Source organism: Telopea speciosissima, chromosome 1, assembly GCF_018873765.1.
Source record: "Telopea speciosissima isolate NSW1024214 ecotype Mountain lineage chromosome 1, Tspe_v1, whole genome shotgun sequence".
Lineage (NCBI taxonomy): Eukaryota > Viridiplantae > Streptophyta > Magnoliopsida > Proteales > Proteaceae > Telopea > Telopea speciosissima.
Genome location: NC_057916.1, coordinates 87590015 through 87617688, shown reverse-complemented (window position 1 = coordinate 87617688; position 27674 = coordinate 87590015). Strand labels below are relative to the sequence as shown.

Here is a 27674-nt window from a genome sequence, read left to right as displayed (position 1 = left end):
CACCGCAGCACAAACAATTAACAATGGCACATGACACTTCAACAAAGTCCTTTCCTCCAACGCTTCCCTCTTTCTCTCCTCGCCTCTCGCTCTTTTACGACCCACAAAGCCCACCCTTTCGCCGACCATGTCCGTTTTCCTTTCTTCCCTCCTCTTCCATTCCATTCTCGTCTTCCTTGGAGTCGCAGCTTTTAACCGCCTACCCAGCTCCCATTCTCTTCCACAACTCCAACCCATTTCCTTCTCGAGTAGAGGTAGATACGATGATAGATGCGGGCAGTTCCAGCAATTCCCATTCCCCTTCCACTTGAACGCTTCCCTTGCTGCAAACTTTGACGCCTTCCGCCTTTCCTGCTTGAATTCCACTTCGCTTTTCCTCACTATCGCTTCTCAGAGCTATCGGGTCCTCAATTTTTTCTCCGATGGTCTTCTCGTGGATTTTCCCACCGACTCCTCCTGTCGTCGCTACTCCGATTTGAACTCCTTTAGTTTCGAGGGGAATGCCTTCTACGGCTTATCGATTGACAATGTGATTGGTTTATACGATTGTGACGATTCTTCGGTGTGCAAAGCCGATTGTGAGAAAATTTTGTTGCCAGGCTGTGACCAGGACGGCAACGTTAGCAGCAGCAGCAGCAGTCTTTCTACTTGCTGTTACCCACTCTCAGATCACAGCGTCTGGGAGATCGGAGATGGATTCTCCGTGTTTTCGGAGTTTGGGTGCAGGGGATTCTCCAGTTGGGCTGTTTCCCGTGGGGTGAATTCGGGGAAGCGTGGGATCAAATTGGAATGGGCCATCCCTATGAATTCTTCTGACCGACTCTGCGCCAGCAACGCCTTCCTTGTCAACGCTACCACGGTTAAAGCTGGAATTAGATGCATGTGCCAGAACGGGTTCGCCGGAGATGGATTTGCAGCGGGAGTTGGATGCCTAAAATGTAAGTTATCACGCCCACTCCAATTATACTATTTTGTTGTCTTTGATTCCATGATGACTTCACGAGGTACAGGATCTTCTTCCATTTGTTGGAGACTCGGGAGCAGTTTTTCTTATCTGTTCTAGTTGTCCGAGTGCATTTCTTTGGGTCAAACACTTCCCATCTTCCATGTTCTGTGACTTCTGTCCACCGGCCATATATGAGCAAGTAGTATCAGTTAAATGGAAAAGACAAATTGGCATAGAAAGTCTTCCTGTCAAACTATATTCTAAAAAGAGATATCCACCATAGGAGAAGGGTAGTTTCACATTTTTCTTCCCCCATCATTTGGCATTTGGCATTTGGCATTTGGCATTTGGGGATGAGGAAGATTGTTGTTGGGTGTGGGGGTGGGTTGCTATAAAAAATAACTACTCCCACCAAAAAAAAAAACCCAAAAATTATGGCGCACCTACTCTGTTCAAAGAACTTGCAAGGTGAACCAGCTGGCACCTTCAAGATTACGTTAAGAGGTTGAATATATACAAGTAATGTCATAATATGAATTAAAGCTGGTTTTGCATGGGTTGATAAATGACTGAACTTGGCCTAATCGAACTTGACACTCATTTCTCATGCAATCTTCTGTCCCTCAAATATAATCAAGGATGATATGTTTCCCTTCACAAGCAGAAATTGATTGGCAAAGATATGCACCTCTGAGATGTTGGTGATAGATTTACTTGAGTCTCTCACCTGAAAGAAGTTATTGCATGGAGGAGGCACTATAGGTATCTATCCAGCAGCTTATGGAGTTCATTGTGCCCTACTGCTTGAAGATAGAAGATAGGAGAACATAGTCATAATTTGGTCAAGGGACTGAATGATCTACCCCCTAGAGATCTCTCAGTCAACATAATCCACTCGTTTTGGTAAGTTCACTTGAACAGTTTGTTGTCCAATGGCTAAGAATATTACCTCTGCACTGCATCATTATCTAATGCATTGACCTAGCCCCCCAAAATCCAGCCCGACTCCCCCCACCCCACCCCACCCCAACCTAAAAATAAATAAATAAAAAACTCTAATGCATTAACATGATTCCATCACATGATTGCAAATCTTTATTGCCTCCTTCTACCTGTCTGAATTTGTGTTGTCTTCATTTTTCCAGTTCCAGGCTTGTGAAATGATAGGATATATGATTGTAAGAGCAAAAAAAAGTTTACTTTTGGGTCAGAGAACCTGGTTCTCTTTCCAGATAAAGAAAGTAGGCTCATATTCTGTTTGTCTTCAACAGCTTGCACGAAGAGTGGTCAAGAAGCATATGGGGAGGACTGTTACATCAAAAGACATAGCAAAAAGAAAGTGATAATCCTAGCTGGTAACTATGAAGAAAATGAACCTGTTTTTTTTTTTGGGTAAATAAGAAAATGAAACTGTTTTTGCATTACCTTTTGCAAAACTTCAGTTGCCCATTGCATTTTAGGCTTACTTTGATTGTAGCTGCTGTTTATGTGACTGATCTTTACATCTCTCATAAGTAGGTTGCCTCACTTCGGCATTCATTATCGCCTCATCAGTTTCACTTTATGCTCTATTAAAGCGTCCAATCAGGTCCAGTTCATTGGACCATGATCCAGCTGATTCTCAGGGTACCATTTCATTCCATAAGGTCTGTAAGACGAGGTTATTCACATACAGGGAACTAGAGGAAGCTACAAAAGGATTTGAATACAGCCAGAAACTCGTAGATGGCACAAATGGAACAATTCATGCTGGGGTTCTTGGTGATGGATCACATGTGGCTGTCCAAAAGGTGCAGTGCGAGAATGAACGGGACTTCATGTTGGTTTTGTCTCGAGTTGAGGTTCTGTCTACAGTTGCACACAGGAATGTGGCCCGTATCCTAGGATGTTGTATCGACTCAGACTATACACCATTCATTGTCTACGAGTTCTCTGCAAATGGTAACCTGGAGGAACACCTGCATCAAGAGAGAGGGCAAAAAGGTTGTCTAGACTGGTACATGCGTTTGAAAATTGCTGCAGAAACAGCTAGTGCTCTTGCATACTTGCAGTGTGAGATATCTCCTCCCATTTACCACCGTTGTCTCAAATCCAATTGTATCTTTCTAGACCAGGATTATTCAGTCAAAGTGGCTGGGTTTGGGCTACTAAACTCCAGCATCAGAGATGGGTCCTGCTTGGGCCACAATTTTGAAGGTACACATTTCTATAGAGGTGATGTGTATGACCTTGGAGTGGTTCTGCTGGAGATAATTACAGGATCAAAACATGTAGATCTTCCAACCATGGCTCTCACAAAGATAAGGAGTGGGAAGCTAGAGGAGATCGTTGATCCGCTACTTTATTATCATGAGCAGCCGCCATGTTGTCGAGAACAAATCGAGATAGTTGCAGACCTAGTGACACGGTGCTTATTGTTTGGTGGGGATGGTAGATTGGTTATGGTGGATGTGGCTAGCGAGTTGGTACACATCACAAAAGAGAACTTGGATGGTAACAACAATCGGAGGGGACCTGCATTGGAGGAAACATTCTCCAATTCCAGCCTTCTGCAGATGATCTCGATGTCTCCTGAGTCTATTTATGTGCCCTGATCATCATCAATTCTTGTTGGACCGACCGTGATCATCCAGCAACTTTTTGACTTGTGGGTGAGTGAGTTATATTTACTCGTTGAAACAAAATATTGCGAGCAAAAACACATGTCCGGCCAGAGTTATAAAATGTTCCCTCCAATGCATGATTATTTATTCATGAATCATATGCATTGGGAGGAAACATTTTGTAACTTTGTTTCCTCGATCCTTCAAACGATACCCAAGATGTCTCAATAACTCAAAACTTAATGTGCCTTTTAATTGTTTGCAGGATGGATCAGAGAATCGGTCAGAGCAGAGAGAGCCAGAGCCCAAAATATAGGAATTCATTCTAATTATCAACTAATGCTAGCTAGCTACATGATTTATGATCTACCTCATTGTAATTGTATTCCACTTCTACATTTGATCTACTTAAGTAAGCTGGTGTGTTATAACTTATATTAGATAGAGAAGCAACCAACCAACCAACCAAAAATTTCCCGGGATTTTGTTTTCGCCAAATCTCAGATCTGTGGGAGAGTGGGGAGGCATTAGGAAGGAGTGGATGAATTATGAATTATCAATTATCCTTGTGGCTTCGTGATGGAATGACATTAGGAAGGAGTGGATGAATTATGAATTATCAATTATCCTTGTGGCTTCGTGATGGAATGAAAAACTCAAAACGTTTAGCAGATTTAACGGGAAGAATCAACTTTCCCCAATAAACAAAGTTGAATAATAAATGGGAGAGAGATAGAGAGAGAAAGAATAAATATGACCACCGCCAGCGCTGGGACCAATGGGGTTGCACAACCTACCAAGCATTCAATATGGTGGACAGTGTGGTCATTTCACCACCCATGTGTCGTGTCTGGGTGCAAGGGGGTGTGACCAAGAAACCTTCCTGGTTAAATCGATGTTCCACATTTAAAATTGATGCATCCTCGTCACTGTGAGTAAACGTGGAGGCAACGTGGTCACGTCTCCACTCGGATGAGGATGACGATGAGATAGATTGTTGGAGCTGGACGAATGCACCGGCACCGACCAGGGGGTTGAGGCGATGCCTGACTCGTCACCATTCCTATTATTATGTTAAGAAGATAAAAAAAAACCCCAAAATAAGCCTACCCACCGTCGACTGGGCTACTCGATTCGGGGAGGGAATCAAGGAAATGCCAGAGACTATAGAGAGAGAGAGAGAGAGAGAAATGGAAGTCAACCCCTCCCACTCCAACAAGAAGATGGTTTTCTCAGAGTAAGAAATATAAATTTCTATAAATATATGGAATTAACCACCACCACCAATCCATCATACTTGCTTTCTAAACCTTTTTCGCCTGCCTGTGCAAGTGGAACAGAATCCTACCCCCATCCCCTTCTCTGTATTCAGTGTGTTGCCTCTGTCGTGTCTCTCGCTCTTCTAACTTGCAAGGTGCGTTCAGCTCTTCCTGCTTTTTGCGGCTCTCTCTCTCTCTGAGGGGTTAATTTAGGCTCCTCCATTGCACCTTTTATTGAATGATAATTGATCTACCAATTTAGCTATCTCATTCAACTTGATTTTATTTTATTTAATTTATTTTTTTGGCCGAAAAGGGGTTTCCAAAGTGAATGTTGTTGTTCCCCTGTGTTTCCATGACATTTACTCTGCAAAAACTCCTAAAATTCATCCCCACTTTTCCCACTGCTCTACTACTCCCGTAAAGCAATATCCACATAATTGAGACTCAGGCTGAAGAATCAATCAGACAATAATAGAACATTCAAATTTGCATTTTCAACCCTCTTTTATCTTATTATGTGTGTGTGGGTGTGTGTGTGTGTGTGTTCCTTGTCTTCTCTGTTCTAGAAAAAGAAAAATGAGTGAAGAAGAGGCGGTGAATGGAAACGGAGTTTACCCCAAGAGTACAGTCCCACGTCTGAGTGAAAGGATGCTGTCAACCTTGTCAAGGAGATCCGTAGCCGCACATCCTTGGCATGATCTTGAGATTGGTTGGTGTACCTACATCATCATCGTTATTCAATTGCCAATACCTACCTACCTAACTACCTGCATAGTAACATCACAAAACTAATCACCACTCTCTAATTCTGATGTGCAGGACCTGGGGCACCCCAAGTTTTCAACTGCGTAAGTTTTCACTCATCAAGTAATCTCTGTGGATTACTGCGAGTCGTTACAGTATTAAATAAATATGGTTTTGAGTAATTCCAGATGGAGAGCAAGATCGATGTGATATAATCATGGGGAAAATGGAAAAAAATAAAAAATAAAAAATCTCCTTTTTGAAATTCGATCAATTTTAATTGAATGTTCGTTCCCTTGTGTGTGTGTGTGTGTGTGTGTGGGAATGTATGTATATATGCGGGGTTCAACAAACATTATACAAAAAAACTACTGGGTACAGGTTGTGGAGATAACTAAAGGAAGTAAAGTCAAATACGAGCTCGACAAGAAGACAGGGCTGATAAAGGTGTGTTGTGTGTATATGCTTCAATTGTGTTTTTTTATACATTAAAAATTAAAAATTGGCATTTCATTTCATGACTTCTTTCCAAGATTCTAAAAGCAAAAAAAACAGGGAGAGGTTTCAAAATTCAAATCCTCTGTTATTACTTTGAAGAAAGGATCTAGTAAACTCCATTACAATACTGATGGTATATATAGTTAGTTCCTGACTGTTTGTTGAAATGGATGCCCAGGTCGACCGTATCTTGTACTCATCGGTGGTCTATCCTCACAATTATGGTTTCATACCCCGCACACTCTGTGAGGACAATGACCCAATGGATGTTTTAATCCTCATGCAGGTAATTGTTGTAATATTATTTTATTTGCTCTCTCTCTCTCTCTCTCTCTCTCTGTGTTTGTGTTTTGCCCGTACGGTGGAGGGGACACTATTCAGTACTCGATCAGTCGATTATTCAACCATACGGTGACATTAGATTGATCATTGCCTGAGCGACCCTTTAGACCCTTCTCTTCTTATTTGCTGAAATCTTCTTTAAGCATAAGGTTTAAAGTGATAGTGTTATGTTGCAGTTCTCCACTCCACTCACTATGCTCTGTTCATTAAAAAGGTTGGGAGGCTAGCATGGGACTAGAACCCAAAATATCAGTGGTTGTTGGGACAGTGGTTAATTAAAGATGATCAGTTGAAGGTAGATTCCGTCCCAAAATTGAATCCTTTTTTTTATTTTTTTTTATTTTTGCCGGGGAGCAGGAGCCGGTCCTTCCTGGTTGTTTCCTCCGAGCCAGGGCAATTGGACTCATGCCCATGATCGATCAGGTATGATTGGATTGACTAACCTGTAGTAGCATTGGTACAATTTACAGAATTAAAAAGTACCTCTTTAATACTCTTTTAAGTTGAGGCATGTGATGATTTTCCTTCTTTTTTTTTTCGTAAAACCACAACAGGGAGAGAAGGACGATAAGATCATTGCAGTGTGTGCCGATGACCCAGAGTATAGGCACTATACCGATATCAGAGAGCTTCCCCCTCATCGTCTTGCTGAGATCAGGCGTTTCTTTGAAGACTGTATCCTTTATGGTTTTTATCTTCCACAAAATGATAGTGTACCTTCTCATAAACAAAAAAAAAAAAAATGATACCCGTACCAACCACCAAGGCTTTGTTAACAGGCCAGGTAATTGATACTTGATAACTGTGGAAGGAAGGAAGGGGGCAGATTGAGTGATTTCTTGACGACAAACAATTCAGATAAGAAGAACGAGAACAAAGAGGTTGCCGTTGATGATTTTTTGCCTGCAGAAACTGCTCACAGGGCGATACAGTACTCCATGTGAGTTTTTTTTAAGAAATAAATAGAACTGGGGCAGGACTGAAATCCCTAAAAATGTAAAGAATATAACTTGTACAGACTCCTAATGTGGTTTTGTGTTTTGTTGCAGGGACCTTTACGCTCAGTATATCTTGCAAAGTTTGAGGCGTTAAGCACAACGGATTTATTTTAGTACCTAAATAATCCATTCAAATTATTGGAAGGTTCTATGTGTTTTATGTTTGTTTGGTTAAGCAGTTGCAGATTGGAAATTAGTGTGTTCATTTTTTTAAGCAAAGGTAGTAGTTATCCATGTAACAACAGATATATCACTGTATTATTATTCTATTCTTTTGCTCAGCAAATTTGGATATCATTTGGTTTTGCAAGTATGGTCAAAGTAAATACGTAGTACAGGTTGCAGAGGGTGCTGTGAATGTGTGATCTCCTTATGGTCGTATAAAGTTGTCTCTCACTCTCTCCTGCTTCACCAAGTGCATAAAGGCGTCGCCCCTCTTATTACCCTCTGCGCCCCCCCCCCCCCCCCCTCCCTCCCACCATTTACGAATTGCTGCGCCCTCGCCCCTCTTTTAATCCTCCGGTTCCTCCCCCCATCATGGGCAACAAAGAGTAAGCGCATCTGCCCTTCATCAGCAATTTGAGTGCACCCGCCAGGCCGCCACCAATGGGCCAATTAACAAAACTTTTAAACTTCTAGAACCTTTTAATTAGTTCCCCAATCATTCTTTTCTTTTACTAATTTCTTAACCATTCATTATTTTGTGTCCAAAGATCTTCCATGTAGGATCTTGTTACCATTTCATCCTCTATTATTTCATGTTAATGCCGCAATTAAACTCAAAGTTTGCCACTATGTTTTATGCTTCTCATAATTCATGACTTACCTTATGTAACCCCCACCCCCCACCCAACAACACAAAAAAAAAACAAAACAAAACAAGATCTCTAAAAAAAGGAGGTAAATATGTAAGCCTTTAATACACCTTTAATACACATATAAATGGATCAGCACTAGTCTCTTTTACTGTCTAAAACGTAGCAAGGATAGATAGAATTAGGAAATGCGAAATTCTCAGTCTATAATAAAATGACGAGATCAGTCGAAGGGGGTGGCAAACAGTTCGGTCATTCGATTTCAGTCAGGCTGACCGACCTATTACTCCCCTGGCCCTGTTTGGGTCGGACCAAAACAAACTGAACAAATATGCCATAGGTTTTTTTTTGGGTAGAAAAAACATCTATTGATAAAAACGGGATGCACGCCTGTCATCAGTGTTACGTGACAAAGAAACAAAGATCAAAAGTAGGCCAAACAGTCCTACCCGCCACAGACTACCCAATATGCCAAAGGTTATTAACATGAAAACTGAAATCAAACGCTTTCAATCCTATCAGTTTCAGTCTCCTACCGGGTAAGATATCAATATAAAATTAAGGAAAAAAGAACGCTGCTTCGTCACATGGCTCCTTTGCCTAGATACAGGAACACACAAAATTACCACCCAACCTCCTAAAATGAAAAAATTCCATCCGTGTTGCAGGGGCTACACGACCGAGCAGCGATCTAATGCCCTAACAATAATATAAAGAATATATAAATTTCAATTTGAGGAGGAATTTTTCCGCAGTGGGCGACTGCAAACTGTGAATGACTGAACAAGTAATTCTTCTTGTATGAGCATCTATTTTTTTTTAAATAATAAAAATAAAAAATAAAAAAATCCATTCTGTACTGAGTGACAGTAATTGCTCTCAAACGCAATGCATAAAACTATAATTATCCACATAAATAAAAAATACATGCTTACAAATACTTGGTCCGGAAGGAAAGGCAAGTTGAAAAAAATTGACCTTTTTCTCCTCTTCAATTTAGTGCATCCAAGCTACCTGGATATTGTATGTATGTGTGCATCTGCATCACTTAAGAATGCCCATACCATTTATTAAGAAGCTCCAGCAGAAGAATTGCTGCAGAGTCCTTCGCCTTCTTAACACTGGGCATAGGCTCTCCCACACAATCCTCTGTCCATCCCCTATCAGTTGTATTCACACGTACAGAATATGTGAACCTCTTTGCATGTGCAGGACCACCCTCATTTACACACCTAAGGATGCCAAATTGACACGTCAGATAGAGAACCAACCTACCATTTAAGTAGACTTCATACATGAAAGGAATTAGTTAGAAGAGAAGGGTAAAGTAACAGCTTCTCTCACCGATACTGAGGCATTGGCCACTGCCTCCGCAAGCATATGTCATTCAAGGTCTGTCTAGTGTATGTCTGGGTACCATTCTTCTTCTTCCCATTCTCCTCACTCTTCTGCTTAGCTTCAGCTATTTCCCTATCTTTCAAAACAACAAGTGCATTCCTTGCAGCTAATTTCTGTGCCATCTTCTTTTGTGGATTCTGAGCAATACCGATCTGGACACCATCGATGTAGACTTCAACAGTGGCTAGATTACCATTTCGGGTTGCTTTGTATTCCAAGCCTTCAGCCTGTTGCTGGCATCGCTCCTGGAGTTCCCTCACTGGATGCATTGGAAGTGTTTCTGGGGTCACCATTGGATGCAGCAAGGGTTGGAAAACCTGGGAACACCACCAATGCAGTGAGAACAGCATGTTACACATAAAAAATTGTAATTTGAAATGAAACTCGAAACTCAAATCTCAATAATTGATCCACAGAGAAACAAGTGACATGAATTGAACTAACCCTCCACACAACAGCAGTATCACGCTCACTGTCCAGAAAAATTGCACCTGCAATGGATTCAACAATGTCGCCAAGCACTTTGGGAGCTTTGCAATCTCCCAGACCAAAGGAATTAAACCCTGGCTTTGTTAATTCATCTTGCACGTCCTTCACAAAGTCACGAATCTGAAATTTGAAGAACCAAAGTGTCAAAGCTGACTCCCATGGCATAAGAAATTAAAGATGCAAACACTAACACACTGCCATTCACAAGAATAAAAGCTACCAAGGAATGGATAAAGATGAACCTGTGCTTCCAAGGCACTGGATCCATGCCGAAGGTGCAGATGGAGTTTGTTCTTAACAGCTACACGAGCAAAGTTTTCATTGTTTACAGCTGCTGCTCGCAAGTCAGTCAAGCGGCCAGGGGGTAAATCTGTGTATGTAAAGAACAAATGCTTTGTAATTAAATGATCCAAGACTGCATCACCAACAAACTCCAAACGCTGGTAACAGGAAATTCCCGATGATGGTCTTGAAGCATGGGTAATGGCTTCCACCAAGAGGCCCCTATCTTTAAATTTATAATTCAAGGCACCTTCTAAAGCATCAAAATTAACAGTCCTGAGTACACTCTCTGGAACATTGCATGGCTTGTTAGTGCACTCTACCTCTTTAGGATCGAATTCTACTTGAATCCCAATCCATTTCATGAGATGGTTTGCAGCATTCCTCCCACCTTCAACATAGTACACACCAATCAATGCTTCAACTACATCTGCCAGCGTTTTGCTAGACAGAACTCTATAGCAACTTGAATCACTCTCCACCTCACCATCTTCCATGTCATCCTTTTCATAACCATCAAAATAGAAACTCTTCTCCGATTCAGTGTCAGCAGGCATTCTTTCATCTCCAAATAAGGGAGCTTCAGTTTCCTTGATATCCTCATCGAAGACAGGCAGCACCCCAGGAGCAGCCCATCTAGATGGAGCAAAGCGATCTGCTTGGATATACGATTGGAGACCTTTACTAAGGGCATACTGATACAAAACCATATTACTCACCATCTGTTGCCTCATCCTAGTAAGCTGACCCTCATGCTTCTGGGGGTATTTGAGGAAGAGGAATCTACTAACCACCCACTTAAGGTATGCATCTCCCAGAAGCTCTGCTCTTTCATAGCAAAATGTCTCCTGACAAGAAGCAGCAGTAGAGGCTTCCAGTATCTGTAACGGGAGACCACACATCAAATTAAAAGGAAATATTAGAAGTGGCAACTCTGCAAGGTTCACCACTTACAAAACAATTATGTGCAAAATAGTACCACCTTGGAAGCAGGAACAGGATAATTAATTGTATCCTTCAGCTGAACTGCAAGAAGCATACTCTCAACCCTCCTCATTATAGATGGCAATCGCTGAGCACCTCGAACAACTGAACCCGGAAGTGGATGCACGAAACACAACTCAGGAGGCAGAAACACGTAGTATGTTTTATCAAGAGTGTCTTCAGACTCATTTTCACATGCTACAACATCAAAATGTGCCCCATGTCTTAAGCTTTAACAGCCAAAAAGAGGTGAAACAACTGCCAAATTCCACTAAAAGGAATAATTTATCTCAAAAGTGTAATAGCATACCTTCAGAACGCTCAAATCGAGGAGAAAGAAGGTTCTTGCAATATGAAACCCCACGTCCTCTTATGAGAGGTTGTTTCTTATAGATCAATTCCACCCCATATCTGTAAGTACAGCAGAAATGGATAACCAAATGCACCTTTCTGTCGTGGAAGAAGAAAAAAAGCTCCAACAATCTATTTTAAGGATTCATGATCAGCTGCCATTGTGAAATAAAATGAACATAACCAAGGGGCCAATGTATTTCACATCTGACAGAATATCTCTGCTCCTTATATAGATTGCAATCAGCTTTTCTGCTTCTTCAAGCACAACAGCTCAGGTGCACTATAGCCATCCATTCCTTACATTGAAGAAGCAAGATCAGAAAACTAGCAATTGATGAGCAGTAAAGCAATTTTGTTCACAACATATGGCAGAAAATAAAATTCACAATTCAACAGGACAGTTCAGGATGCAAAAGCAAGACATACTTTTGCCTGTAGTAATCAGCATATGAGCTGTACTCTAACGGGCCTAGATACCCCTCCTTCCTTGGAAATGAGTTCTCTGCATTCATATCATACCGCACTGAATCCACATAAAACCTCTTCCCAGAGTGAGCAGCAGTTACAATCCTCCCCACAAGATCTTCTGCATTAAAGCAGGAATCAGCCATAATCAACTTGTCTTGAGCAACATCTTCATTTGGATTTACCATGGAATCCCGATTAGGGACCAATCCAAAAGCTTTGACAACATCAAATTGTGCAATAGCTCCCCTGATCCCATATGTGGGATGGGATTTCTGTCCAAAAGCCATGCCATGACGCAATTTCCCAAAACCATACTCTCTTCGGTCTCCACCTAGTGTTCGCTCATTTGTGCCCAAGTAAACATCAGGACGAGCCCTCTGGAGGGGATTGTTCCATGCATCTATCCCGATTATATTTTCAACAAGATTCCAGTCGATTTCTTTGATAGGATCTAAAGATTTCTCACCAACTACAGGGACAAATAGATATGCCTTTGCAGGATCCCATGGAGTGCTGGAAGGCTCAACATCAACATCCAGCACAATGCTCATCATTCTAACATGAAAGCTCTTCAGGGAAACCAGCTGCACAAGCACAAACTCCATGAAATAACAGTGAAAAAGAAAACATTTCTAATTTGATCAACTCATCAAGGCGGAGAAACAACCAACCTGACTTTCTGTAATTTCTATGGATCCCTGGTAGACGAGGGATGCCTTTGTTATCATGGTTCGAGCAACAAAGAGATCCATCGACATCGATAAAACCTAATAACAATCAGGATGAAGTTTTAATGGTATGATCTTGGAATTGCAAGGATGATATGAATCAATAATTCAGAGTACCTCTGCATCCAGCTCATTGCCAAAAAGCACAGAAAAATCCGAAACTTGAGTCAAGAACGAATCATTTGAAGTACCATCATTCACACATTTTACAGCATACATATACAAATGGACCAATTTGGAGCTGTGGCAACCATTTATACCAGTCAAAATCCACTCTCCCTGCAAGGCCATGTAGGGTTAGCATTTAGCAAACATGTTTTAATTTCACAACATCATTCAATAAACACAAAAGGTTTTTAAGAGTCTTTTCTTTACCTGTAACCAGCAGAAATGAAGAGCATATTGTGCACATGGATACATGCACATGACAACCCCCTCCCCCCTTTAAAAAAAGAGCCCACTACGTGTGTGAGAGTTCTTCTCCTTCAAATTGAACAACATCAGATGGCTATTTCTACTTTTTAAACTGAATGACCAATGAAAGTAGGGGTGTAAATGAATAGCCGAAATCCGTTTCCGTATCCGTTTAGCATTATCCGAATCCATCCGAAAGCTAAACGGATGCGGATACGGATAGGCTATAGCTATCCGAAAAGCTATATTTACATGTAAACGGATAAAATATCCGATCCGTATCCGTGTCCGTATCCGTTTAGCACTATCCGAATCCGTCCGATAGCTAATCGGATGCGGATGCGGATATAGCACTATCCAAGCCGAATCCGATCCGTTTACAGCCCTAAATGAAAGAGCTGCTTTTCTCTTTCTCCTCCCCCCCCCCCTCTTTTCAATGATGAGCCAAGCCAATTCATATCAGCAAAGCAGTTCCCTACTGTGGGCCATGACCAAAAAATCACTGGTTTTACTCATTCAAAAATATATGGCAGACCATAAAATCTGTTGTGACCTCGGCAATAAGATGGACTCTAATAAACCTCCTGACTAGTTTCCATTACCAATGGAGTTTTAAAACCTGGTGAGTCAACTCGGGTGTAAGCCGATACTCCCGATTGTTCTTTCACCTGGTTGACTCGCCCTCTTCACTTGCCTCCTATGGATCTGATGCGGATCCAAGAGATGACCTGCTGCTAGTGGTGGGCAGCAGAGATAAGAGAAAGGAGAAAAGGAAACGTGTGGAAGGGAGGGGAGAGAGACGGGAAAGGCAACAGCCTCACTTTGAAATCTATCTAATTCTTAATCCATTCATTCAAATCGTGTTTGTTGGAAGGGGGATGCAAGCTTTAAAATGTATTATAAAGTTGTAAAATAGAAGAAAAAAGAAAATAAAACTAGACTCTGAAACTACCAATCAATGGGCTTAGGTGGCAGCATATCCTATCCTAATAATCAGAAAAGATGAGGAAACTTCCTCCACCCGTAGTCTACTTTTGGAAGAGTTCCTAACTAACCAAACTCTTAGGCCCCGTTGTTTGACGGGGTTATACGGGGTGGGATTTAAGGGGTTGAACAATGCCAACCACTTCTCCCATAAAATGTAAATTCCATGTCTGTTTATTTCGGCTTGTGTTTTCTCCACCCCAGCCCCTTCCAAAGTCCCACCAAATCGGTGGGTCTCTTCAGTGTTCATGGAATTTGCACAAAGGTTACATTTTTTCTTCTTGTTCAATCGTGCTCTCTCTTGCTCTGTAAGTAGAGAAGCTTCTGTTTAAGCATCTGTGGCCAAGGCCATCTGCAGAAATCTTGTATGTTTTTCTTCTTGAGCCTATCTGCACCTTATGCCTAAGGCCATCTACAGCCCAGCTCGTCCTTCTGAGGCTACCAAGTGCCACTCCTAGCGATGATTTTATGGATTCCGTAACTTTGTCCATTACCTGCCATAGCGGTGATGGTGCACTGCACTCCTTTTCTAACATGCCAAGCCCGAGTGAGAGAGAGAGAGGGATGTTTATGTACGATAACAATAGCTGAGGCGAGAGCACTTTTGGACGGTATTAGAATTGGTAAGGAGATGCATCTTTTTGGGTTTGAGGAAGAAAGTGACTCGTTGCTTCTGGTGCACATGCTCCAAAAAAAAGGTTCAGCCGGTTTGGACCTTAATGTATTAGATAAAAGCTCTCTCGAACCCCCCTTTATGATCACACCGTGGAGCTAAAACCCCGCTTTGAAACTATAGCTATTGTAACTACTGGTACAAAAAGAACACAAACCAATGGAAATAGGTCTCACGACGTGTGATATTATGTATATGATTAGGCAAATGAAGATAACACCCAAAATTGAGAAACAAAATTCAGATCAGAACTAAGGAAACCAATTCACTGAATCTGATTCTGTCCCAGAGAGGGGTGAGTGTCGGTGGCTAAGGAAGCGACATGAGACCAAAAAAAGAAAAGAAATGATGAGAGCACGCGTACCTTGGGTGCTTGTTTCAGAAAGAAAGAGTATAGGAAGATAACTTGTTCGTCACGAGCTCAAAAGCATAGCCCAGAGCAATGACCTGTAAGTGGAAAACAGGAGTTCCAAAGACTCTTTCAGGGGATGGATACCAAGCAGTCACCCTTACACAGAGAATTGAAAAGCAGAGAGAGCTCCACGGCAAAGGCAGCTAAGGCATTCACCGTTATCTGTGAAACCCACATCGACATGTTGGGCCATTTGAAGGCATTCTCCGTATACACCCTCTATGCATATCTGAGCTCAACCTTATCCCTCCGCCCCTCTCCCTTGTCTATCCCCCTGCGCAACACTTTGCCCTGCCATCTCTCTCCTAACTGCCACTCTGTTTGGTAGCGACTGGGACGAGGGGCTTCCGCGCTTCCTCTCCTGATTGAACGCATAGCAGTGACTGAGATGAAGCAATCCTCCCACTGATGGTTATCCACCCAACTCTCTACATCCATTCCCCCACAGAACAACCAAACGTCATTGGGGTGGAAAAGTAAAATTTTACCCTCATTTTCCCATTCCTGTCATTCACCTCTTTACCATGTGGGTCCCATCCCCACAACAATAACACCCCATATTCACTACTAAACAAATGGGGCCTTAAAGAAACCAAACAGAAAAAGGAAAAACTCCTCTAACATTGAGTCTACTATTACAATAAATAAATAGAGAAATAAACTCCTACAACTTGGACAGAGGATAAGTTTGCTGAAAATAAGGAAACCACCGACCCCAAACCTTAAAAAAAGACTTCAGCGAGGCCCCAAAAATTGATTGACAATTTATCTAATAAGATAACTTCCTAACTAATAGCTAATGAGCCACACTACTAAGACTAACTACCAAACTAAAATACGGATCTCGTGTGCCCCCTTTGGACCTAAAATTTGAGTCTTATAGTTGAGTCTATTACAAATAAAAATACTTGAAACAAAAGCCCATAACCATATACTATCAAAACATGACAAACAAAGATCAAATTGCATCCAATGGAGGTGATCATGCTTCTGCACTAGGATCAGACTTGGGGTCTGTGGATCAGCCGACCGAACCAAAAATTGGCTGTTTGGATTGGGAGATCAACAGATTTATTTTTGCTGTTCATTGGCATCAAGTTTGGCCACAACACTGCCAAACCCAAACCACCCCCCCCCCAGTTAATCTTCTCTGGAAAATGATGCCCGTTGAATCATCTTCTCTGACAACACTGAAGATATATAGATAAAATAAACCCCAAAATTGGAGCCCTAAATCCTTTCTCGGCAACATACCCGCCCCAACTTGCAAATCTAGGAAGAATGCATGCAACGATAAAAACCTATCACTGTATCGCGTGCATAGAGACAATCTAACTACCTCATTGCCCTCTTCCCAAACTTATTTTTTCCTTTTTTTTAATTTATTTATTAACCACTCTTAGTCCCAGTTTCTCTCTTTTGTTGGTAGACCCACTTAGCTTCAATGAAAACAACATGCAGCAAGGGGCATAAAAATGACATTAGCAGAAATGCATGCCCAGTGGCCAACAACTGAATGAATAGGTACACAGCTACCACAGGCCAAGCCCGAGCACAAGGAGGGAATGGAGTTTATTTGTGCCGTTTAGGGATAGGATTGGGACATTGGAATTAAGAAACAATTTGTCCTTGCCCCTTATTTTTAGTCATTTTTCAAATATAATATTACTTAACATTGACTTGATTATCCCATTCAAATTGGCTGGCCACATGAGTACATTTCATAGTAATGAAATATATAAAGTAACCATGCAGACCCTGGGACAGTTAGCATGAGAAAGCCAGTATATGGGTCACGATGCCCAGTCGAGGCCCAATGTCTGGGCCACAGAAAGGACACATGGAATCCATGTGAAGCAATGTGTATGGAAATGGGAAACAATTATCACAAAGGGGCCCACCAGATTGAGCCAAGTAACAAATCAAACTACAAAAATAAGACCAATAATTCTGACATGATTCCGAGAGCTGCTCTCTAATAAACCTCAGCTATTAACATTTGAATAGCAGACTATTTACACTGAGCAGCAATGATAGAATAGAAAATACCTTCCATGATGAGTAATTCAATTCAATATCATAAAAAAGCACCATTCTTGGATGTCATGTATATACTATTACATAAGGTAAGACAAGTGCAGATATCAGTAAGGAGGAACTTTTAGGAGATAACATTAACAATAAAATATTAAGAGATAACATGATATTACACCAGAGATCACAAAGATACTTCATACAAAAGCACTCAGATCCACAAAAGGCATACGAGGGGACATGCCTCAGCGAAAGTAGTGCCAAGCACATCTATGTACACAACTGAAATACAGACAAGTACAAACTCTATTCAGTGCTGTTGGCTCCGGTCAGAAACAATGATACAAGTAACTCCCTTTGGCACAGGCACTCAGCAATTCAAGTCAATTCAGATAAGGATTAAGATATGACTAGTGCATGATAAATATTTCCAATAGTGCAAAAAAGACCTTACCCGTAGAATATCAGCTACACCTTCAGGATAGAACTCTCTATGCCTTGCAGTTCCAGGGAGAGGGTCACCTTCATCATTCTGGTTAACCTTTTCTCCTTCTTCCCCACTTCCCTTGTCTGGCAAGAGCATGTCAGTGAATGCCCCCATCTCATGAAGTTTCTTGCAAGCAGCCAGACAAACAGCCTGAGTAATTAAAAAAATTCTTGGATTAGAACATAGAGGAGATGATATCATAGAGAATAAAGATATTTTTACGAGGTTTTATAATAGAATAGCATGCCTGTTGTGCAAGGCGCATTGAACTACATAAAGGACCTTCAAGCTTTTCAAATGGTGCATTACAGGGGAGCTGAAGCTTGCACGAATATTCTGTGGAGCCACCTGGCTTCTCATGCCGCTCCATGATAAACTCAGGACGAAGAATTGAATATCTGTATACAGGATGATGGAGACTTCAATAAGAAAAATCTGTGAAACGTTACATGCAATTCTCTTAAAACTGATATCATCAACTATTGACTTGTGCTAAAATGGCCCACCAGAGGATGACATCCTTCCTGTGTCTGAAAGCAACACCAGGCGAAATATGAAAAAGCTCAAAAAAAAAAAATTATGATCATCCCATGGCAACAGTATATTTCTTGATCAATTGTATATTCTGTACCTGTCACTAGGTAGCTGGGAGCAGTAGAAATGGATGAGTCCAACTGCAGAATTCAGACTCACAACAGCACCAGTTGATTCCACCTGATACACTGTTCCTGGTACCGTTTCCACTGAATTTAACCTTGAAGTACCCTTCAAGTGACTTAGGTCAGTTCTCTCTATCGCCTCTTTACGCAACCTCTCCTCACTATTCCGAGCATTTCTAAGGAATGTTTCATGTGATAAATTTCCCCTGAGAAGACAAGTTTGAATCCGATTACTCACATCCCATTTAGTTCCAAACTCCTAAAATAGTTAAGATGGTTGTGGACCATTAGTATCACAAGTACCTCTCAGCCATCAAAATGTAATCAGACCCTGGCTTCCTTGCACGACCCCTAGACTGAATGTATGCCAAAACAGTTTTTGCAAGGTCAAAGCGAATGACAACATTGCATTGCCGAATATCTAGCCCTTCTTCGGCAACACTAGTGGCCACCAACAATGTCACCTGCAAATCAGATACATTCAGCCTTTTAAGGAAGAAAATTTCCTAACCAACAACAGTAGCAGGGTTGACTTTGATTTTAGATTCTAAACATACTCGACCATCACGAAACTTGTCGATTGTGTCCTGCATCTGGCATGTACGCATTTCCTGACTATTGTTGTGCCCAATCAGGCTTGCACACTTGACAAAACTTAGAGATGGAAGCTCCGCAAAAACCTATATACATGGCAGGAGATAATACATCATACTTCTAAGACCATTTAATGGAAGGAACAAAAGAATCAAGAAATACATGACAAACATTAGACATCACATGTAGGCATTCTCATCTCAACCTTAGGAAGAACCAAGGCAGCAACAACCCGCTCTACAAAAATGATTGCACGAAAATCTTCAGTATATTGGTACTTGAGAAGAATTTTAATCAACGACTGCACCTTTGGAGTCACTTTTCCATCTGCTACAGCTGCTCCAATTATCACATCCACATGCTCTCCACCAGAAACAACTAAACAATACATGATTCATCAACATGGAAAGACTGTCAGCTAGTTCTAATACCATGCAGAAAGAACAAATGGAAAGAGGAGGGGTGGAGGTGGGGGTGGGAGAAATACATGTTAAGACTAGATGCAAAGCGGGGATGAATGATATTGGGTGTTTCCAATCAAACACAATTAAATTCTTTACGGTTTTCTTAATCTAAAATGATGAAGCATAAGCCACGATCAAGGCTTAGCTTCACTGGAACAGCTTCACAACAAAAGGAAAATTAAACAATGAGATAAAGAACAGAAATCGGCTAAGAATCCATGACGAAGTACTATTAAGACCAATAATCCTGCTTCTTTTTCAACTTTGGTCACATTGAATGAGTTTGATCCAGTTCCACAATTCCAATTAACCCACTGAATGAGTTCAATGCAGTCCCCCAATTCCAATACAACTACTGCTTTGTGAGTAAATTAAAAGCTCAGCCCATTGCTCATAAACTATTTGCAGTAAACTAAAACAATTTTTCGGGCAACTAAAGTATGCAAAGGACACCTCAAACCGAAGCAAGTAAACCAAAAGCAACCTCACATTTTCTTCTTTTCCCTTCTTCAATTAAGGATCAAAACACCATATGCGTGATTTATGGAAATGGTTTGTCCTCAATTCAAATGACTTTGTCCCTGCTAGCATATTTATTATGTAACTAAAAATACATTAATGTTTTACTCACATTTTTGGCATCTTACTACAACATGTATTTTATCAGAAAAAGCTGTGCAACATTACAGTAATCCATTTTATTGTCTCTTCTTTGTACAAAATGTCACTACATCTCAAGCCTATGCCCTCCTCTTCCATTCTGCGAATCAATAAATAGATTTACTGCATTTGTCACATAATGAAGACACCTATTTTGTTTTGTTTGGATCCATGTAGCTGACCCCATTAAGTTGGGTTAAGGCTGTGTTTTTTGTTGTTGTTGTTGTCACATAATGAAGACATAGCTCAATGGGACTATGGAAGTCACTGAATTAAACTTGTTATCATTCTAAATATGCTCATAAAGAAAATGTAGAGTTCAACGGAATACACTTTGACACCTGAAAAAAAATAGGTGTACCCAGTGCATGAGGCTCCGCCACTGCAGGGTCTGGGGTGGGTCATAATGTACGCATCCTTACCCCTGCTTTCGCAGAGAGGCTGTTTCCAGAATACACTTTGATTCATGAAAAGCATAAAATTCTAATTCATTTTAAAAAGAGAATAATTTGATTAACTAAATTAGAGCCACAATAATAGTACTCACCATGACTGTCGGGGAGCTCCCCCTCCTCAATCTCGTCAATGTTAACCCCATCTAGAGCACCATCACTCTCTGCATTTATACTTTTTGCATCCTTATGAGAAACGGCTCCCTCAGACAAGTGACATTGTAAGAGAGAGACAACTTTACTCAAGTACGATTCTTGGAACTTCACATCAAGCTGGTAATTTGCCCTTTCATCATTTTGTAAGGCCGTCAAAAATGAATGTGCAACCTGAAGAAATGGATGAGCAGATTATTTACATTTATGTTCTAAAAGGACACAAATACAACGAGATTTACTACCAGAAGGTACCTTATAAGCACACCACTGTCCCAATTCTCCCAAAGCATAGTTTATGGCCCTCAATTTCTGAATTAGATTAGCGGCTCCATCACTTTCCGTTCTTTCAGAAACACCATAAACAAGGCGTAGCTCTTCTTTTGCCCCAGCATCTCTAGCCCCCATAAATTGCCATTTACTTCTTCTGGAACTTGCATGGGCAGCTTCTTCAACTGCCTGTTCCATTTGCTTTATTTGTTCATGAAGGGACAACAAAGTAGCTGCTTTGTCATATTCAACAACAATTTCTGAAGGCATTGGGACGTATTTCTCCAGCTCTTTACGATCTTTTATTGTACAAACTACAGAATCCAGCTTGCTTTCAAGATTACGAATCTTAATAGCACAATCCTCTTGGCTGGAAACACCTGTGCTTGGAAGAATCATTAGTCGCCTAATATGCTGAACTTCTTTTTTTTTGGGTGGGGGTGAAGAAGATATGTACAATACAAGAGGAAATAACTAAGAACAGAAATTAGAGATTCCTGGTAGAAAAAATAAATTGAATAGTGATTACAAATTTTTTGGCAAAAACCATAGTGAAGTAAAGAAGGTGAAAGGAGGGATGAGGAAGAAGGACAGGAGAGAGATACAGATAGAGACACACCAAGCCATCGAATGATGGAAACATACCTTTCAAATTTACAGGAGAGGCTGTCATCCCAAAAACAGATGGTCTCTTCTCCTTTGTAGTTGTATGATAGAACTCAGACATCACTAACGAATAAGGATGTTTCTTCACTGCATGATGGCACTCGTCCAGAATAAGGAGATGAATGGCTTCCATTTTGATTATGCTGTGTCGGAGAATGTTCAATAAAATTTGAGCGGTCATTACTAAAACCTGCAACAGAAAGAAGTGGCTACAGTTACATGGGAAAATGAGTCAGTTATCACTCTCTCCCTCTAGCACATGCAGGTCATAGAACCTAACAGACGAGTAACGATTAAGTTAACTGCTGACGACCCATACCAACAATGTTTCATTAGGTAACCTTAGCAACCTTTAAAAAATCAGCTCTTTTAATAGTTCTAGGATTTGTTTTTTATCTGTCGATAATCAATGCCCAACTTGCAACATTCTGAATTGCAAAAAAAAAAAACAAAAAATGATGTGAATAACAACTGCAACATAAGTGAACTGATGACTACAAACTGCCAGTTGCAAAGAATGCCAACTCTATATGAAATAGCTATAGTAGTCTGATGAGGCTGGAAATTGCGATACCATCATACTGGAGATATGTATACTTGGGAATTTGAAGGAAATGTTTTTCACTATAGAATTTGGTATCTATTCCCAAGGTTGCTTTTAGTTTACCACTGTCAGGATCTGATGGCTCTTAGCTTTGGAGATGTACTGGATCCAGAGGAAGGGATTGGTTTACAGCCAGGATAATTCACAGCATCCAGATCACCATTACATAAAGGAGATTCCAAATTTTTAGTTCCCACAATGAATTAGAAAAAAAGGCATTACGTGTAACGAAGTGACGATTCATGCAAATGAAGTCAAAGCAACTAGGAATCATGTAAATAAGCTTAACACTGACACATGCACAAAATGCATAAGATACCTGTTTTGATTCAAACTCACGCTGCCACCTACGGGCATCCCAGAAATCTTGGCCCATTTCACCACAAAAGTGGCCTACTTTGTAACCTGTTCTCTCCCGAATAACCTCCGCTTGCTGAATTAGAAAGTGCAAGTGATATCAACTCAAGATGCAGCACAGGAAAATGTATGAGTAACAAATGTAAACTCACAAGCAGACGAAAGGAAGGCAAACACTCGTTACCTGATAAACAAGCGGGACTTTGGGGACCAAAAAGATGGCCAGCATTTTCTTATTTTCTCGGAGCAAATCATTGCAAACACTCTTCATAAGGAGGACGGCTATCAGAGTCTTTCCAGCTCCAGTTTCAAGAAAAGCTATTGTGTTTTTCTTCTTGGCCTGTTCGAGAACATCCAATTGGTACTTCCTGGCCTGCTCCTCAGCTGGTTTCTCCTCCTTCTCATCGGGTTTTTTCTCAATGCTCTCAATGTGTTGCGGGTTTTCTTCCTTAGTTCTCTTTGGCTCTCTGTTATTCTCAGCCTCCCAAGAACCAGAATGAAAAACAACCTTTCCAGATCGATCCCTCTCCCAATAACCTCTTCTTTCTCTTTCCTTGCGGTCCCGCTCCCTGTTGTCCCTCCTGTCACCACAGTAACGTTCCCTCTTACTACTTCGAACTGTATCCCTGCTTTCAATCTCTTCCCAACGGGACCTCTTCCTGCTTGAGCGTACCACCCTCGACAGATCATGCCGGGTAACAGAAAAGCCCCTCTCATCACTAAAGTCACTAGGACGAGGCATTTTGATACATCTGTCTGCATCGCCACCCAAGCTACCTTCTTTCTTAACATCAGTATCCCGACCTCCCCGCTTACGGACTCTTCCATTGTCTTTAGGAGAGGTAACGAGGACTCCATTCCCGTTGGGAGTACCATTGGAGGAGATCTTCTTTCCATCGGATTCATAATGCCTGTCGGTAGAATCCCAGCCAACCGGCCGAGCTCCGTCCAATAGCGTATCTCCTGCAATCGTCCCATTCAACTCCTCATATGATGTCGCACCTTGGGGCCCAACTTCACACGCGGAATGACCATCAATAGAACTAGCAACAACAGTCCCATCCTCGACGAGAGGCTGCAGGCCGCAACCGCTCTTGATACTATCAAGGATACGATCAATCCCGCCAAAGAAACAAGCATCAACAGCCTGACTAGAAGAAGCGTCGACTGTGTCTGGAGCAACAGAATCGAAATCGACCAAGTCAGTAATAAGGTCGCATGAGATATCCTCACAAGCATCGAGCCAGTAAGAAGCCCTAGCATCGTCGGGGGAAAGAGTCACTCCGTCACCAATGCTTCCAGAAACCCTAGTCTCCTCCATTGATGATGAACTACTCCAACAACAAATCCAACAAAAGTAGCAATCAATAAAGCAACAAAACTCGTAGAGGCCGATAGAACAAGAAAAGCGAAAGAGAGCCAAACATAGAAAAGCACCAGAGCCTCAACTTACAAGGGCAACAGAAAGCAAAAAAAATAATATATGTATGGACAAAGAAAGAAGGAAGAAAACAAAAAAAAAAGATAACGAACAGTATATGCTAGGTTTCGGCGATTGTTGGCTGTGAACTCCTCTTTCCCCCTCACCGCCGCAGATGCTTTTATTGGTGCCCCACCAACAAAATGTTGCAGAGAGCGTTGATAGACCGTACGAAGCACGCAATTGTTACTGCGAAACAACACAACTGAAACTCAACTGAACTGAGAAGTTGGAAAAAGAAAACCCTTTCTTTTTTTTTCCTTCTAAAACCCAAAAGGAGCCAAGTGTGAAGATTCGAACGGTCTATCGACGCGACTCTGTTCCACTTTCTTCCTTTCTCTCTCTCTCTCTCCGTCTCACAGTTTTCTTCCCTCCTCTCTCTCTCTCTCTCTCTCTCTCTCTCTCTCTCTCTCTCTCTCTATTCTTTGATTTCTTTCGCACACACACAACAGGTTCAGGCAGACAAATAAAGGCAGAGAGAGGGAGAGAGAGAGAGAGAAAGAAGGGGAACAGAGCAACATGAGATATATATGGTGAGTGGTCACACAGACGAGCAAGGAAGAGCCCTTAAAAAGTGGGTTTTATCGCACGTGTGATCGCTACCGTCAGCCGGTTGGCTTTTTGTGATCGTACAAAATCAGATTTCCGTGTGGACTGTGGACCATGGTCACCTACCACCAACCAGAGTGTAATAAGGATCGTTGTAATTGGAGATCGAATTTCCAGAGAGAGAGAGATTAGAGGGGAGACACCGACGGGCATGCATCCCACTACCGCAAGGGTTCAAGGAAGAAAGGAAGGAGAAGACCTACGTGGTTGACCCATCTTTGATCTCTGCATGCAAATCATGAGGGAGTCTATTTGATGGATGGCTATGGCAGTACAACCTCGGTATCTTTGGTAGGGCTGGTCTGGTGCTGAAAAGCCATTAGTAAAGTGAGCTGAGAATATTATTATTTTTTATTTTAATTTTTTTTTGCTAAAAAAACTCATGAATATTAAAAAGAAAAAAAAAAATAGAATAGAATCAAAACTAGAAAAAATAGAAACACCAAACAAAAACTCCCAAATGAGATTCCCACCTACGACATTATCATCAGTAGGGGATCAAAAACACACTGGAGATAAATAACAAACCACAAAAGCCAAACTAATGCCATCGGAATCTTGGTCTTCCTTGAACATCAAATCTGAAAATCCTCATCAACCGACAACGACCAAGAATCAATAGGAGTTGAAGTTTCAAACTTGGCAGCTGATTTAGCAAGAAAATCAGTTACCGGATTAGCCTCACGAAAACAATGGGTAATTTTTCATTCAATGCTCCCAATAAAATCTTGGACACCAAATCATTGTTGCCGAACAAACCATTGTAGCATCAGCTTTGACATCATAATCACCACTGCAGATGAGTTGCACTCAATCCACACCTTTGTAAGGCGAATCCCTCTAGCCCGATCCAACCCCATAAGCAGTGTGCGAAATTCAGCCGTGAAGTTGATAGTAATACCTAGAAACAATCTAAAAGAACATAGAACCTCGGCAAAAGAATCCCTTATAACTCCACCTGCACCCGCCATCTCAGGATTGTCAAGCGAACATCCATCAATATTAATTTTAAACCATCCTGGCTGAGGTGGGCACCAATAAACCTTTAGAAGAAACTTCGGTCTACACTGGGGGGATAAGAATCTTCAAAAATCTAGAGCACATCACATCAACAATAGAAGACACTTGTCCTTTGAAATTAGGAGCCAGATCCTTGAGAGTCCGAAGAATTAAAGATAAAACCTGCCTAAGATTCCTTGAGATATCATTATACCTCCTTATGTTTCTTTCTAGCCAAATGAAATATGAAATCAATATAAAGCCAGCTGACCATGCATCTTTAAGGCTCAAAAGCGTTTTTTTTTTTTTTTTTTTTTGCATCCACCACTTATACAATAGTCGAAAGTTATCAAGGGTGTCATTCCATGCTATGCCAAAAAAACACTTTGTGAAAGCTTTCCAGATGCAAGATGAGAACCGACAATTCATAAAAATGTGGAGAAAAGATTTTTCCTACATAGAGCATAATTCACACCTCGAAGGCAACCAAATGCCCTTCCCCTTAACTTTATCATCACAAGGTAATTTTGAGCTGAGATTATTAAATGACCCCATTTATATTATAATTAGAATGGTCTACATCGTTGTCCCATCTTTGGATGCAATTCATGAGTCTTAGTTGAGGATTGGGCTCGTTACTGTGGAAGATTCTTTGGTAATGTTCAAGCCAAAAATAAAATAGGAAGAGCTGGCTTAGGATACGGATACATCGTATGGGAATCTAGAATAATGTTTCACAAGAAATCCACTAAAGTTTGAACTGATTCCATATAGGTCTTTGTTATTACAAACTTTAGCAAAATATTTCAGAAGTGACTTAATGTCTGTCAAAATTGAAAAAAAAAAAACAAAAATCCCAAGGCCATTGGTATATATGACTCTTGTTTCACCCAAGCAGTCAATTCCTCACAATCAATCCAGCTGTCGATCATAAAGATCGTGCTTTGTGCAACCCCTTGAGCAGTCCCCTTGCTTCTTCTGCTTCTTGTGCACTTCCTACAAATCCATAATTCATACAAACAGCAATAAAACATTTCTTGTAAATAATGACAGATGCCCATCCAACTTTAGAAGAATCTCTAACAAAGATTACATCCTTGGCAATTGTTGTAAAACCAGGTTGAATAATCTCTCGACAATCTAGCATAGGCGAGGAGGAAATAATAGGAAATAGAATTTTTTATCCATTAAAGTTAGTGAACCTGAAAATATTCTGATCAACCATCCATTTGTTAATAATATTGTTAATGACCCTTTGAGGATTTAGTTGATAATGGTAAAACAAACACTGATTTCTCATGTTCCACAAAACAAGTAGCATGTGATACAAAACCTAAACCTCCAAGATTCTTAAGAAGACAAAAAAATCCCAAGACACAGGAGTCCATCTTTTAGACCCACATCCAACCCTCTCCAAAAACATGCACTTATAGAATCTAACTGTTTAAACACAAACAAAGGGAAATTAAAACACAAATATCCAATAAGTAGGGACCAAATCAAGATCAAACTTGATTAAAACTAATCGGTCTGCCTATGACAACAAGGAGGCTTTCCAAACACCAAGTTTTGCACGAAAATGATTTAGAACTTTATTTCAGATTGTTCGTTTATGGGAGAGGGTTCCTTACACTGCCCAAGTGCAATTTTGGGCGAATGAGGGAACCCCATTTAGAATCTAACAATAAGAGAAGGAGCATTTATGACATATCACTCTCTCACATGAACAGTGATATGTGAAGGGGCCGGTGTGCAACTTCATTTTTGAGTTGAAGTTGTGCAAATCTTTTTC

The 27674-nt window shown here is 41.0% G+C and overlaps 3 protein-coding genes across 4 annotated transcripts; 2 read left to right on the top strand and 1 right to left on the bottom strand.

The window, feature by feature from the left end:
* The first annotated feature begins 11 nt into the window (after positions 1-11).
* On the top strand, positions 12-3828 carry LOC122659484 (probably inactive receptor-like protein kinase At2g46850). 2 transcript variants are annotated; one of them, XM_043854596.1, is made up of 4 exons: positions 12-938; positions 2218-2301; positions 2465-3593; positions 3815-3828. In XM_043854596.1, exons 1-3 carry the CDS (start codon positions 128-130, stop codon positions 3538-3540), a joined length of 1971 nt encoding a protein of 656 aa, XP_043710531.1. In that variant the 5' UTR covers positions 12-127; the 3' UTR covers positions 3541-3593; positions 3815-3828. The 2 variants fall into 2 exon arrangements, with proteins under 2 accessions (XP_043710531.1, XP_043710525.1); XM_043854590.1 differs by having other exon boundaries at positions 2462-3593.
* A 1119-nt stretch (positions 3829-4947) lies between these two features.
* On the top strand, positions 4948-7539 carry LOC122641905 (soluble inorganic pyrophosphatase 1-like). Its single transcript, XM_043835234.1, has 9 exons — positions 4948-4964; positions 5386-5520; positions 5631-5659; positions 5937-6002; positions 6232-6339; positions 6753-6818; positions 6950-7070; positions 7254-7335; positions 7445-7539. The coding sequence occupies exons 2-9, from the start codon at positions 5388-5390 to the stop codon at positions 7485-7487; spliced, it is 648 nt and encodes a 215-aa protein (XP_043691169.1). The 5' UTR covers positions 4948-4964; positions 5386-5387; the 3' UTR covers positions 7488-7539.
* A 1706-nt stretch (positions 7540-9245) lies between these two features.
* On the bottom strand, positions 9246-24267 carry LOC122661458 (endoribonuclease Dicer homolog 1). Its single transcript, XM_043856849.1, has 20 exons — positions 22979-24267; positions 22757-22870; positions 21813-22023; positions 21153-21547; positions 20840-21071; positions 19374-19546; positions 19132-19254; positions 18878-19038; positions 18547-18780; positions 18163-18313; positions 17883-18065; positions 13029-13190; positions 12855-12950; positions 12142-12767; positions 11672-11772; positions 11360-11559; positions 10338-11258; positions 10051-10215; positions 9553-9923; positions 9246-9440 (listed from the first exon to the last, which is right to left on the bottom strand). Exons 1-20 carry the CDS (start codon positions 24113-24115, stop codon positions 9257-9259), a joined length of 5940 nt encoding a protein of 1979 aa, XP_043712784.1. The 5' UTR covers positions 24116-24267; the 3' UTR covers positions 9246-9256.
* Positions 24268-27674: the final 3407 nt, after the last annotated feature.